At 40.7% G+C, this 16,101-nt stretch overlaps 1 protein-coding gene across 2 annotated transcripts in view; it reads left to right on the top strand.

Annotated features, from left to right (window-relative positions):
• Positions 1-10,573, top strand: part of PTEN (phosphatase and tensin homolog) — a 167,462-nt gene extending 156,889 nt beyond the window's left edge. For both annotated transcript variants that reach the window (XM_063961711.1, XM_063961710.1), the window contains exon 9: positions 4,420-10,573. In XM_063961711.1, coding sequence (XP_063817781.1) covers positions 4,420-4,596 — 177 coding nt within the window. In that variant the 3' untranslated portion in view covers positions 4,597-10,573. The remainder of the gene's footprint in view (positions 1-4,419) is intronic.
• The last annotated feature ends 5,528 nt before the right edge of the window (positions 10,574-16,101 follow it).

Below are 16,101 nucleotides of genomic sequence, written 5' to 3'. Positions count from 1 at the left end.
GGCCCGGTACCCGGATCTTCAGGACTTACTGGTGGAAGATCCTTGGCCGCTTCCTCTAATCTGTTGTTGCAGGGTCCATGCGTGTTTCCAAACTTACCGCGGCTGCGTTTGACAGCATGGAGGTTGAGCGCCAGATCTTAGCTCGTAAGGGTATTCCCAGGGAGGTCATTCCAACTCTCATTAAGGCTAGGAAGGAGGTTACGGTGAAACATTATCACCGTATTTGGAGGAAGTATGTTTCCTGGTGTGAGTCTAAAATGGCTCCTGCAGAAGATTTTCACTTGGGTCGCTTTCTCCACTTTTTACAGTCGGGCGTAGATGCAGGCCTGAAAATGTGTTCCATCAAAGTGCAGATTTCGGCTTTGTCTATTTTCTGTCAAAAAGAATTCGCTGCCCTCCCAGAGGTTCAGACCTTTGTGAAAGGAGTAATGCATATCAATCCTCCGTTTGTACCTCCATGGGACCTTGATGTGGTCTTACGTTTCTTATGTCTTCCTGGTTTGAACCTTTTGCGTAAGGTTGAGTTGAAGTTTCTCACTTGGAAGGTGGTTATGCTTTTGGCACTGTCATCTGCCAGGCGGGTGTCAGAGTTGGCGGCTTTATCTCATAAGAGCCCGTACTTAATTTTTCATTCGGATAGGGCGGAATTGAGGACTCGTCAACAATTTCTACCGAAGGTGGTTTCTTCATTTCACATTAACCAACCTATTGTGGTTCCGGTGGCGATTCCAAAATCTCTGGATGTTTTAAGAGCGTTGAAGATCTACGTTTCTAGGACAGCTGTTGCTAGGAAGACTGAAGCGTTGTTCGTCTTGTATGCTGCCAACAAGATTGGTCATCCCGCTTCAAAATAGACTATTGCACGCTGGATTTGTAGTACGATCCAGCAGGCTCACTCTTCGGTCAGACTACCGGTGCCGAAGTCAGTAAAAGCCCATTCTACCAGGAAGGTGGGCTCATCTTGGGCGGCTGCCCGAGGCGTTTCGGCGTTACAACTTTGCAGAGAGGCCACTTGGTCGGGGTCTAACACATTTGCTAAGTTCTATAAGTTTGATACCCTGGCCGATGAGGACCTGGCGTTTGCGCAGTAGGTGCTGCAGAGTCGTCCGCACTCTCCCACCCGTTCTGGAGCTTTGGTATAATCCCCATGGTCCTTTTGGAGTCCCCAGCATCCTCTAGGACGTAAGAGAAAATAGGATTTTGGTACTTACCGATAAATCCTTTTCTCCTAGTCCGTAGAGGATGCTGGGCGCCCGTCCCGGTGCGGACTATTACTTGCAGTGTTTTTCTTGCTGGCTACATTGATTTATACACGGGTTGTGTATTGTTTATTGCAGCTTGTTGCTGGGGTTAATGCATACTGTTATCTGGTTTAAAGTTACTCCGGTTGTACGGTATGTTTGTGGTGTGGGCTGGTAGTTTTGTAGCCCTTAGTTTAAACAAAAATCTTTCCTTGAAATGTCCGTCTCTCCTGGGCACAGTTCTTATAACTGGGGTCTGGAGGAGGGGCATAGAGGGAGGAGCCAGTTCACACCCAGATTAAGTCTTTTTAGTGTGCCCAAGCTCCTGCGGATCTCGTCTATACCCTATGGTCCTTTTGGAGTCCCCAGCATCCTCTACGGACTAGGAGAAAAGGATTTATCGGTAAGTACCAAAATCCTATTTTCTGTTTTTTTAACATGCCCATTGTATTTACTGCCCCACCCCTTCTTGTGAGAAATGGTGTTAAGAGCAGTCCACCTTACAATCAGTTCTGCTAGATGTTAGAGCATTGATGATTATCTATTACAGACTTCCCCTAGCAACTATAAGTAAAAAAAAAAAAAAAAAAATGAAGGGTTTCAATTAGAGATGTGCACCGGAAATTTTTCGAGTTTTGGATTCGGTTCCGCGGCCGTGTTTTGGATTCGGACGCATTTTGCCAAAACCTCCCTGAAATTTTTTTGTCAAATTCGGGTGTGTTTTGGATTCGGGTGTTTTTTTTACAAAAAACCCTCAAAAACAGCTTAAATCATAGAATTTGGGGGTCATTTTGATCCCATAGTATTATTAACCTCAATAACCATAATTTCCACTCATTTTCAGTCTATTCTGAACACCTCACACCTCACAATATTGTTTTTAGTCCTAAAATTTGCACCGAGGTCGCTGGATGGCTAAGCTAAGCGACACAAGTGGCCGACACAAACACCTGGCCCATCTAGGAGTGGCACTGCAGTGTCAGACAGGATGGCACTTCAAAAAAATTGTCCCCAAACAGCACATGATGCAAAGAAAAAAAGAGACGCACCAAGGTCGCTGTGTGACTAAGCTAAGCGACACAAGTGGCCGACACAAACACCTGGCCCATCTAGGTGTGGCACTGCAGTGTCCGACAGGATGGCAGATTTAAAAAATAGTCCCCAAACAGCACATGATGCAAAGAAAAAGAGGTGCAATGAGGTAGCTGTGTGACTAAGCTAAGCGACCCAAGTGGCCGACACAAACACCTGGCCCATCTAGGAGTGGCACTGCAGTTTTCCAGCGAGAGGATGAGTGCTTCCATCCTCATGTGAATCTGAACCACTAGCCATGAACATAGGCCAAGGCCTCAGCCGTTCCTTGCCACTCCGTGTCGTAAATGGCATATTGGCAAGTTTACGCTTCTCATCAGACGCTTTTAATTTTGATTTTTGGGTCATTTAACTAAACTTTTGTTTTTTGGATTTTACATGCTCTCTACTATGACATTGGGTATCGGCCTTGGCAGACTACGTTGATGGCATTTCATCGTCTCGGCCATGACTAGTGGCAGCAGCTTCAACACGAAGTGGATCTTGATCTATTTTAACCTCCACATTTTTGTTCTCCATTTTTTAATGTGTGGAATTATATGCCAGTATCAATAGCAATGGCCTACTACTATATATATACTGCGCACAACTGAAATGCACCACAGGGTATGGATGGATAGTATACTTGACGACACAGAGGTAGGTAGAGCAGTGGCCTTCCGTACCGTACTGCTCTATATACTGGTGGTCACTGTCAGCAAACTGCAAAACTAAAATGCACCACAGGTATAGAATCTAGATGGATAGTATACTTGACGACACAGAGGTAGGTAGAGCAGTGGCCTTCCGTACCGTACTGCTATATATACTGGTGGTCACTAGTCAGCAAAACTCTGCACTGTACTCCTCCTATATAATATACTGGTGGTCCCCAGTACCCACAATAAAGCAGTGTGAGCACAGATATATGCAGCACACTGAGCACAGATATGGAGCGTTTTTCAGGCAGACAACGTATACTGGTTGTCACTGGTCAGCAAAACTCTGCACTGTACTCATCCTATATAATACTGCTGGTCCCCAGTCCCCACAATAAAGCAGTGTGAGCACAGATATATGCAGCACACTGAGCACAGATATGGAGCGTTTTTCAGGTAGAGAATGGATAAAACTGGTGGTCACTGATCAGCAAAACTCTGCACTGTACTCCTCCTATATAATACAGCTGCTCCCCAGTCCCCACAATTAAGCAGTAAGCACAAACAGAGAGGACGCCAGCCACGTCCTCTCCCTAACATTTCCAATGCACGAGTGAAAATGGCGGCGACGCGCGGCTCCTTATATAGAATCCGAATCTCGCGAGAATCCGACAGCGGGATGATGACGTTCGGGCGCTCTCTGATTAACCGAGCCATACGGGAGAATCCGAGTATGCCTCGGACCCGTGTAAAATGGGTGAAGTTCGGGGGGGTTCTGTTTCCGAGGAACCGAACCCGCTCATCACTAGTTTCAATTATGCTTAATGATTTTCTTCAGTTCCTGTTCATTATAATTTAATTTTCCATCTGCTGAAACGGAAGTGAATGTGCACATACTTGCTATAATTTAGTCTGATGTAAATTACGTATGGGAGGATTCGGAGTGTACTCATGTTAATGCAAGGAGACCATCAAACTCCACACATTTCACACTGTGGTCAGAATTATTTCCAATTATTTCCAAGTCTTCCAGCACCTCAACCGTCATGTGAACCTCATTGAACGCACATATTTCCTTTTGCCATGTTAAATTAATCTGTTTGTGTATGGCACCATGAAGCTGCAGGCCAAAGAACTTTCTTAAAATAAGCACTTTTCTTAAATTCTTAGTTCAGAGGTTTGGTCTACATAATTAATGAATCCATATCTATTTCATGGGTCACTCTGGCCAAGCAGAAAATAGAGTAGTCTAGTCAGATGTGCTAATTTCCCTCCTTAGGCTGAATCGATTATGCAGCAAACTTTGCCAAATTGAGCCAGAAGTGATATCTTCTAATGAGGGTAAATTATGAATATTTCAGTGTGTATAATGAGAAAATATATATATATATATATAATGTGTGTGTATATATGTCACATTTTTTTACATTATGTTTTTTTGTTTACAGGTGAAGCTATTTTTCACTAAAACAGTAGAAGAATCTTCAAATTCTGAGGCTAGCAGCTCCACCTCTGTGACACCGGATGTTAGTGACAATGAACCTGATCATTATCGATATTCTGACACCACTGACTCTGACCCAGAGAATGAACCTTTTGATGAAGATCAGATTACAAAAGTCTGAATATTTTTCTGTTTTTCCTTGTCTTTTTTTTTTTCTTCCTTTTGTTGTCTCTATATATATTTTTTTTTTTTTTTTAATCGAGGGAATTAAAACCACAGAAAAAGACAAACTTGAATAAACTGAAAAAGGACCTTTTTTTAAATGGCAAATGACATTGTCAGACTACCAGTTATAGGAGCAATTATTATTATTATTATTTTTTTTTTTCCTTGACCAATGTTGTTTTGCCCCACAGGGTTTTTGGCACTGTTGTCCAATGGAATGAGGAAAAAAAAGAAGCAAAAAAACCAACAAAAAAACAGTAAAATTAAAAATAAGAAAAGGTTATGTAGCAATGTTATGTAAATATCCTTTTCGTGTCAAAAGAACATTCAAATCTTAATTAGGATAAATAAAGATGGCACTTTCCATTTTATTCCAAGTTTTTTTTTTTTTTTTTTTTTTTTTAAGTGGAGATGTGTATAAGTAAGGTTAATTTTTTTCTTCCTTTTTGTGTTTTGTCACCAACTGAAATTCAATATGGGCTTTGTGAAATACCAGGTTCACTTCCTGCCTCTTCACAGCCTGTTTGGCAACAGATAACACTTTAACTGGCTAAGAAATGTTCATGGGTTACTTTGTTATATGCATATATTAAATGCGGTGGATAATGAATATTTAAAACTGAATCTACTTCCGGCTTGATTCATGTACCATCTCAAGTTTAAAACATGCTCCTTTGTTTAGCGTGCTACCGTAAATCCCGAACATACAAAGGAATTGTCCACTGTCACTGCTTATTGTTTGTGCTTCTTTTATAATTTTTTTTTTTTCTATTTTAAGCATAATGGTGCTAGAAAAGGCAGCTATAGGGAGCATTCTTTTAAGAGGTACAGGATTGAACCATATAAACCTTCACAAGCAGACTTACATATACATTCTATAATATACATGCTCACAAATATATTGGCATTGACAGCAATGTTTTATCCACACAAATATGGAATGTTGTCCACAGTGAAATTTACCCAATTGTTTTAAAACAAAAACTATAGCCGTTTTAACTCCTGAAACTTTCCCAACCACTCCAAACTGTTGCAATGATGCTTTCCATCCCTTGTGTTATCAAGGCCAGTGCAAAGTTTGTAGACCTTAACCATATGTACCATTAGGCTCTTCAGTGGTATACATAGTGTTATTGAGGACATCTTGGTACATAATAGTTAATCAGAGTCCAATTATTGCATTCTTTCCCAATCATACCTGCTGTGAATGCTTTAAGTGCTGCCTGCAAGCTTCTGATTTTGTCTCCCATCTCCTCATTGAATATGAACTTTTAACAGTACAGGAAGTTTCAGTGTATGATTCTAACAGATCTTTCTGCAAAGAAGGAAAAAGGAGAGGCCTGATGCATTTATTGCATAGCTGTCAGCAGATCCACCTTTTTGACCTTACATATTCTATTACAATGAGTTTTGCAGTTTTGCACACTTAAACTGTTAGGGAATTTTACTTGAAGAATGTTTAGTAGCTTCAATGTCTTTTTTTTATATACATATATATATATATTATATATATTTTTTTTCTTTTACATTACACATGGTTATGAAGTCAGTGTTGCTTTAAAAGTTTCAACACGGAACAGATATAAAATGGTGTATATCAAAACTATAAAGTGTCCCAAATATTCTATGTAGTTATTTTACTATTAAAATATTCGATTTCTGAACTGGCAGTGTTCAATCACTACTTACAAATGCATCCTGGTATTCCACTTTTTAATGTGGATCAGGTTTTATTTTGCACGCCAGACTGCATATTAAGCTTACCACAACTGCTGTTTTTTTTTTCCAAGCTTTCAGTTTCCAGATAAAATGCTATATACTTTGATATTTTATAAAATACAGTTCATAACAGTGTAAAATCCCATTTTATTTTATTAACCGAAGTTTGACATAGTTATTAACAGAAGCTGAAATTCAAATTGAAGTATTTGGAAATGGTTAACAATTAGATGGGGTAGTTGTGATTTTTGTTAGACGGAAGTTCTACTTTGTATCCAGACATGCTTTAGAGAATTTTATAACTGGCACTTACTGTACTAAGCAAAACAATAATCCATTGATGCTCTTATGGAGGTAAATTGTGCCTATGTGTGCATCTTACAGGCTATTACATTTCCCCTACGGTATTTTGTCAAACGGAGTGTATAGAACGCCCATATTGAGTTCTAGAATTCCAAGGTTCTCCTTGGGAATTTAAAAACGCCTTTTCATTTTTAAGTATTGAAGAGCATTTTAATTTTTGGGGTATGCTCTCTTGAGCTCCTTGACAAAGTATGATTTTTAATTGGTCTGGAGATGCAATGTGTGTTTCTAGATTATGCTCTTACTCGGTGTGTTGGCACAAGTAAGCCTTCCAGGAAGAGTTGTAATCTTCTAGTGTATTTTGATCAGTGTTTTTTGTTTTTGTTTTTTTGTTTTTTTTTTTTACATAAAAATTTTTGCCTTCAAGAGGTTTGAACACCTGCTCGGTGTAGAGATTTGTTTGTTTTTAAATCTTTAGAGCAGAATTTTTTAGTGCAAATTTGACATTAAAATTATGCTACAAAGTCCACATCTGCAGCTTTATGCATACATTGCATGTTTAATGGAGTTCTTAATGTTTATAATGGGGATCATTGAGCTATGTTTCAAACAAAGATGCATTCTCATGCTTTTTTTAATTATAATTATTACTACTGCGTAATCTGTAATTACTCCACAGTTTGTAGTGATGGTTACGGTATGATATACCGGCAGACGGAATGCCGGCTGTCAGCCTACATCTCTCGCTGTAAATTACAAATCAGTGCTCCCTAATAAAATCTCCATTGGAGCCTGATTTACCATGCTATTAAAACTCAGGAGGGCCACTTAATTCCAGTGTGCGTGAGCACTAGAAGAGGAGTCATCAGCCACCCGTAATAATAATATAGGTGTTTTACATTTGGCAGGTGGTAGTCGGCCAAAGCTAGATTGCTAAATGCTGGCAATTTTTACTATTCATGATGTAGGGTGCCCCTGTGCTGGAGCACTCTAGTGCATAAGTACTGAAACTTTCTGGATTTTTGTGGTCATTTTACCTTCAGTCAATACGTCCATGTACACTGGAGAAATTGTAGTCAGAGTCACTTAAGTCAAATATCAGTATGGTGAGTTATTAAAAAATGGAAACTCCCCTTGCAGTTGTGTTATGCCTGCGTTTCATATGCTGAAGCCCATTATTAGATTTCCATCCAGAAGACAGCACATGGATAATCGACATCATAATGGAGCTTGGCTGCATTATAATTCACATTTTTGTTTAGTCAGTACAGGTTGAGTATCCCTTATCCAAAATGCTTGGGACCAGAGGTATTTTGGATATTTGATTTTTCCTTATTTTGGAATAATTGCATACCATAATGAGATATCATGGTGATGGGACCTAAGTCTAAGCACAGAATGCATTTATGTTTCATATACACCTTATACACACAGCCTGATGGTCATTTTAGCCAATATTTTTTTACAACTTTGTACATTAAACAAAGTGTGTCTACATTTACACAATTAATTTTTTTCATATACACCTTATACACACAGCATGAAGGTCATTTAATACAATATTTTTAACAACTTTGTGTATTAACCAAAGTTTGTGTACATTGAGTCATCAAAAAACAAAGATTTTACTATCTCAAAGGGGGTAATTCTGAGTTGATCGCAGCAGGAATTTTGTTAGCAGTTGGGCAAAACCATATGCACTGCAGGGGGGGCAGATATAACATATGCAGAGAGTGTTAGATTTGGGTGTGGTGTGTTCAATCTGCAATCTAAATTGCAGTGTAAAAATAAAGCAGTCCGTATTTACCCTGCACAGAAACAAAATAACCCACTCGAATCTAACTCTCTCTGCACATGTTATATCTGCCTCCCCTGCAGTGCACATGGTTTTGCCCAACTGCTAACAAAATTCCTGCTGCGATCAACTCAGAATTACCCCCAAAATCCGTATTTAATTCTACTATTTCAGAATATTTGGATATGGGATACTCAACCTGTATATTGGTCCACTATGGTAAACGAAAGTTGAAAAATCCTGGATGGCAATGAGACTTGAGCAAAACTTGATTTGGAAATGCAATTTGGCACTCTGTATTCTTTAGCAGGCACTATGAACACATACCACAAGGGATGTTTGCAAACTGGTTGCCTAACTATATTAATAAGCACTTTGAAAACTTCTTTTCTTTTTTTTGACTGCCTACTGTTAATAAAGCTAAATATTAACAGCATTTTATTATAGGCTGCTTATGGGGGTTTTTGTCCATATTTTTGATCTGTGCTGTCACAACAAAGTAGAATGCTTAGTTAGCACTTAACAGTCAATAAGAAAATAACATTTCCAATCTGTGTTCTGAATGGCTGCATGCAGATTTTCATTATGCTTCAGCTCATTTGTTGCCTTATCGACATTGCCAGTGGTGAAGACGTGGCATGTACAAGATTGCACTAAGTTGAGGAGTCAACAGTGATTCGGGCATGGATGTTGTGTGTGTGGAGTACATATCTGCTGTTACTGTGTAGAGCTGTCACCTGGTCAATAGATTAAGAGGGGGAGGGAGAAAGCCAATTTATTCAAATCCTTCCCAGTTTATTAGTGGTTGTATGTTTCCTGTGAGAGTGACCATTTAGAAGCTGCATTTCTGATCTGTAAAAGCTGTTGCTTGTCCACTAATTTAAACCTATGCCAACCTCCTCAAATCTTCAACCAGCCAAAATTTAAATAATGGGATTTTGCACTGTTTGTTTGTTTTTCCTCCCCCATTTTTTTTTTTTTAAAATATTAAAATCCTGTTCTTTTGAGTCTTTATTGAAAAGCCTTGCTAATGTTTTTATGGTATAGTCATCCGAAGTGGGTAGAAATGGCATTATATATGTATTAAAATAAAATATATATAACGTACTCCACTTTTTCCTTTATTTTACCATCCCCTCAGATTTTGACAAGAATTCCTATGACTGAATGATTTTGTTCTTTTCATTTCTGAATTACATCAATTTGATCATATTTTAGCTGTCCTGAATCTACTGGCAGGTTCTATTTAATGCTCATGGTCCAAGGACAAAATGACCTGTAAGCATGTGAGCTATGTTGAACCAAAGGGATTGCATAGTAGTAAAAAAAAGAAAAAAAATGTTTTGCTTTAAGTATCTTCAATGGTCAGTGTCAGGGCTTGTCAGTGTCAAGATCTGTTGTCAGTCTCAACAGTACCACAGAAATTAGACTTGTGTATATAAACTTCCGTGTTCTGTCTGAGGCCATCAACTCAAGTGGAGTTTGCAGGCAGTATCAAATAAAAAATTTTCCTTCCTTCATAACTTCATTATTTTTTATTATTATTACTGTTTTTACACTATTATGCCAGTAAGCAAAAGTAAGTTCCCCTTTAATTCTAGCAAAATTTGTGCAATATGTCTAACGATGCCTGTGGTTGCCACAAAGTGCCTCGTTTACCTCTTTTTCTGTTTAAATACTGTTAAACTTGTCATGCATGCAAATGGAATGGGTGGAACTGTGCACTATCAAGAGGCTTCAACTGGAGACGGGCATATTCTATTCCATCATTGTGCTCCCGAATATTTGAGGAATTCCCTAAAAATGTATATTTGCTTTTGTTGGGGGGGGGGGTTAAGGGTGGATCCTTTTTATTTGATTTTTTTAATTTCCTTTTTTTTTTTTTTTTTATTGTTTTGGTCCTATCTCCGGTTCAGCCTCTTCAAATATTATTGTGCTGTGCAGCAGTGACTCTGTGTGTAATGCTATGCACTGAGAATATACAACAAATTACATGTACAGGATAATGCCTCATACAAATCACGTGTCCATTTGTTATTGTATGTGTGTTAACATCCCTTTATCTTAGTGTTATAAACTCCACTTAAAACTGATTAAAGTCTCATTCTTGTCACTGTGTGGGTGTTTTATTGAAGAGGTCAATACCCAAACTTCAAAAACGTAAGGGTGTTTTAATGCTAATCTGTCTGCAGAGCCGAGAGTACCAAATTCTAACTCTAGTTTCCAGTGTTTTTCTTGTGGTCTTAGCAAAAGAGATGTGTATTAAACTATATATAAAATAAATAGTATATTTAAGAAAAAAAAGCATCCCACAACTTTGTGTTTTTCTTCTTCTTGGATTTATACCATCTGTGTTTTTGTTTTTTAATTTAAAAATATAAATACCGAATTGTATTCTGAAATCTAATTTACAAATCTGACCTTTGATCACTGGCCCCAGTCAGTTTGACACAGAACATTAATTGATCCTTGCCTAAGATTAGACAGGCTCACCCCCACTGAAACAGGTAGACTTGAGAGCCCCCTCAAAAGCAACACTGATTGTGTCAGTCCTGACCACTAGCAGGTAGACCAGATAAGTCTTACTTCTAATACAACGGGAAACAGACCAATTCTTTTTTGCATAAAGCTGGGCACACACTTGTACAATCACACTTCGTATGCAATTTCACTCAATTTCACTTCAGAAGTCTGGATCACAGTGCCAATATATGCGAACACACCATTACAATCTAACTTGCGATCTTCAACCCCCATCTGTCTAATATATAACATGAAATGGCAGCAACACCAGCAGAATAGGCAGCAGTGCATACACATTTTGCTTTTAGTCTGATTGTTGTGTCTAATGAATATTAAACTACACACAGAACCAGATCTTCAGATGGTACCTGTTTTCTTCTCACACAATCAAAGGTGAGTACACACTCTTAAGATATCACATGAACGGGTTAGGAATTGATAGAGCAGTCTGGCCATTGTATAATTGTGTAACCAGCTCAAGTCTAGGAGAACTTTATGGCAACTGGAAACCATAGTCTGTAGTTGGAAGTCATGAAAGTTAGGACCTCTAGTGGCAACTCTGCCAACTTGATGTAGGCCAATGTAATGAAGTAAGGTTCTGTTAATCTTTTGCTCATTAAGTATAAGTAAATAAACACACATTTAATATATAGTTATATTGAAATAACTCCCCAAAAGGACTTTATTGTTGACTTAATTTGTACTTATAGTCAAGTGTTAAACTTGTAACCTTAAATGGATAATTGGAACTACACTATAACCCTGTTGCAGAAGAACTGTGAATTTAATCTATCATTGGGGATAGTTACAATCCATCAGTTTGTGAAAGCTGCTGATCATTGACTGGTTTGATAGATGGATTTAAAGTGGCAACAAAATATTTTGTTAAACTAGGCTGGCTTATTTATTTCTGTTGACTTTTTTTTTAAATATACTTTCAAAGCTATTACTGGCATCTTTGTCAAACCAATGAATGGTCAATATACCCCCTTGACTCTCCTGTTCCATTTTGTTAATGACAAGCGATTATACATGTCGGGTGTGATGTAACTGGTTGAAGTTTAAGAAAAGTCTGGCGCAGTCCAGTCAGTCTGTGGTGTGGCTTGCACATTTTCTATTAAAGTCTACACACCGCCCTTACTGAAATGTATGTGGCAAGGCTGAAAACAAGATCAGTTATGTTAGACATTTTTCCCAATTTAAAATTGGCTTTGTGTCAAACTCAAGTGGAATGGACAATGTTCAGAAAATAAAAATTCTAATTAAAACCCTGATTGCTTGAGTGTACGCACACTTTCATGGTGATGCCGTTGGGGTTCTGACAGACTGACGGTGGTGAATGCTAGGGATGGGAATCGAAGCCGCTGGGATCCTGATACTGTCCCCCTTCACAATGGGCCTGTGGTTAAGTAAATGAATACTCAAAACAATGTCCAAAAGGGGTGGTATTCATGTGACCGACGGTCACATGACCACCAACATCCTGTCCCCTCACAATCCCGACGGTCGGCATGCCGACCAACAGGGACTATTTCCACACGTGGATGGCCACCGAGCCCACAGCGCGCCGAGCGCACCCTCCCTCCCCCACCCACCGGGATCCTGGCGTCTGTATGCTGACCAGCAGTCCGGAGACGTACCACACCCGTCCAAAAGTAGTTGGCATTCACCTGCCATCAATGAAAGACTGAAAAACAAAACAATCCTGTCTAAATTTCGCATTAAAGTAGTTATAGTAAACCAACCCTACGCTTGAGGTCTTCCTGCATCTTGCCCATAGGAAGTAACCCTGTGCCATAAGGCCATTTCTCTGTGTACTATTTAGAACTGTTTGCAGTACAAATCTGTATACTGTCTTCCTCTGACTCTCAGTAGTTGTACTCCATAAATTACTCAGCTGTTGATTATGGGCATAGGTGGGAAAACCCTGACTCAGAAACCAGAACGAGGCAAAGCGTCATCATCCCGCTGTCGGATTCTCGCAGGGTTTGGATTCCATATAAGGAGACGCGCGTCCCCGCCATTTTCACTCCGGCATTGGAGAGTGTATAGAGAGAACGTGGCTCCGTCCTCAGTGGTAGTGTCTTTTGCTACATCTGTCCAGTCACTGGTTGTCCTCTGCTGCCATATATCCAGTGCTGCTGTATAAGTCCAGTCCAGTGGTGCTGTGTTGTGCTGCATCAGTCCAGTGTTGGTGTCTTGTGCTGCATCAGTCCAGTGTTGGTGTCTTGTGCTGCATCAGTCCAGTCACAGTAGGGGTGTAAGTCCAGTGATACTGCCGTATAAATTCAGCGATCCCGCTGTATAATTCTAGTGGTACTGGCGTATAACTCCATTGATTCTGCCATACAATTCCATTATATATATATATATATATATATATGTGTGTGTGTGTGTGTGTGTGTGTTTATATATATATGTGTGTGTGTGTGTTTATATATATATATATATATATATAATGTGTATGTATATAAAATCATCTATATATATATATATATATATATATATATACCCTGTTGCAAAGCCGATTACTGAGGCCATAACAACTATGCTGGTATTAGACGTGCGTCCGGTATCCGCCATTAGTGCAGTGGGACTGCAGTGCCAACCCTAGATGGGCCAGGTGTTTGCGCTGCACACTTGTCGCTTAGCTTAGTCATACAGCTACCTCATTGCCCTCTTTTACTTCTTGGCATGATGTGCTGTTTGGGTAATATATATGTTTTTTTAGTGCCATCCTGTCTGACACTGCAATGCCACTCCTAGATGGGCCAATTGTTTGTGTCGCTTAGCTTAGTCATACAGCTACCTCATTGCACCTCTTTTTCTCTTACGTCCTAGAGGTTGCTGGGGTCCACATTAGTACCATGGGGTATTGACCGGTCTACTAGGAGCCATGGGCACTTTAAGAGTTTAATAGTGTGGGCTGGCTCCTCCCTCTATGCCCCTCCTATCAGACCCAGTTTAGAAAATGTGCCCAGAGGAGATGTTCAATGCTAAGGGAGCTTCTAGGAGTTCTTTTAGTTTTATTATTTTTTTAAAGTTAGGTACAGGGAGGCTGCGTGGGACTTAGGGGGAGGAGTTGGAGCCAACCCTCTGAGGTTAATGACCCCTATCTCCGCTGACAGAACACTGAGCTTCTGAAGGTGTCGATCACAAGCCCCCGAGGTGGCCGCTCGCTCCCGCAGCACTGCCGCCACCTCCTAACAGAGCCAGAAGACGGTGGTGAGTAGGACGTCTGCGCCTTGACAAGCGCGCAGCCGGTGAGAATGGCGGCATCAGGGTGGGAGCGCAGCGCTGATGCTGCGCTTCAGAGGGTACAGTGAGGGGCGCCCTTGGCCAGCGCAAACACCCTTACACTGGTCACTATTGCTATCAGGGACATCTTTACTACTAGTGCCATTACCTCAGGCCAGTATAATCTGTATAAGTGCGGGAAGATGTGCCATTTTAGGGGGTGGGGCTTCTCAGAGCGGATCCAGCACTCACCAGCGCCATTTTCTCCCTGCAGATCACACTACAGAGACGCGGACAGGGAACACTGACCCTCCACATAACTCCAGCTATCCTGTGCGGTACCAGGGGGGTGAGAGTGTTTATTCACATTACTGTGTAGTCTGTTTAGGTTACTCAGCGCCAGGCATTTATTATTATAACTGTCTACTGGGGCGCTGTGTGGGCTGGCTCCCTAACTCTGTGTCTCTCTGAAGGTACTTGGGGGAAACTGACATTTTCCTGTGTGTATGCTATATATCACATTACCATGTCTAGGGACTCTGTATCTTGTGCTGCAGAGTATGTATCTTCTCCAAAAGAGTCTATTCCATGTACCCAGGAATACAATTTACTGTCTCAGCCCTCTGAATCCAAACCCCAGTGGGTGGCTTCTATTAAGGGTATGATATCCCAGATTTCATCAAGGATAGTTTATTATGAGACTGAAAAACAGGTTTTAAAAAACTCTGTAGAGGTTTTGTCATATTCTACTCCCACTACCTCAACAAACTCTCCTAGTATATGCCCAAAAATGCGTGCTCTTGCCCAGGTAATGCAAGTCGACACGGATACCGATTCTGATACGGGTGATGGGGATGTACTGCGGGAGGAGGCATCCCTTGCTAAAGGGGTGCAGCTAATGATTGAGGCCATTCGGTACGTTTTACACATTACTGACAAGGTACCTGAACAAATCGAGGAGGCTTACTTCACAGACAATAAGAAAGTCTCCCTTACATTCCCTGCGTCTAGGGAATTAAACGCATTATTTGAAAAATCCTGGGAAAACCCGGAGAAAAAATTCCAGATCCCAAAGAGTTCTGGTTGCTTTTTCTTTCCCTGAAGAGGATAAGAAAAAGTGGGAAAACCCTCCTATAGTAGACGCTTCTGTTTCTAGATTGTCTAAAAAGGTGGTTTTAACTGTCCCTGGGTCTACCGCTTTGAAAGAACCGGCAGACCGCAAGATTGAGACTACGCTCAAATCCATATACACTGCTTCAGGTGTGGCGCTTAGGCCCACTATTGCTTGTGCATGGATTTTTAAAGCCATAGTAAAGTGGTCAGGCATGTTACTAGAGGATTATGATACTATGGATAGAAGTGACATTGAAATGTTAACGTCACATACAGGATTCTGCGGGTTTCATGGTGGAGGCCATGAAGGACCTTGGTAATCTAATTGCACGAACATCTTCCATGGCTGTCTCGGCACGCAGGGGACTCTGGCTGCGCCAATGGGATGCGGAATCCAAGAAGAGTGTGGAGAACCTACCCTACACAGGTCAGGCTCTGTTTGGGGAAGCTTTGGATGCGTGGATCTCCACTGCAACCGCGGGTAAGTAAACCTTTCTTTCCTCAGCCACTCCGACGCCGAAAACATCCTTCTCTGCGTCTTCAATACAGTCCTTTTGGACCACAAAGGTTAAGAAGTCTATGTCCCCTTCCACCTTCTTCAGAGGTGGTCGGGGAAAATCCAGAAAACCTGCACCGGCAGGTTCCCATGAACAGAAGCTGGGTTCTGTTTCCTCAAAATCCTCAGCATGACTGTGAACCTCCCAGCCTGGAGGTCAGGCAGGTGGGAGCACGTCTGAAAAGCTTCAGTCAGGTCTGTGCGTCCTCAGGCCG

The sequence above is a fragment of the Pseudophryne corroboree genome, chromosome 3 (genome assembly GCF_028390025.1).
Source record: "Pseudophryne corroboree isolate aPseCor3 chromosome 3, aPseCor3.hap2, whole genome shotgun sequence".
In the NCBI taxonomy this organism is placed as follows: domain Eukaryota; kingdom Metazoa; phylum Chordata; class Amphibia; order Anura; family Myobatrachidae; genus Pseudophryne; species Pseudophryne corroboree.
This window is presented reverse-complemented; position numbering and strand designations above follow the sequence as displayed.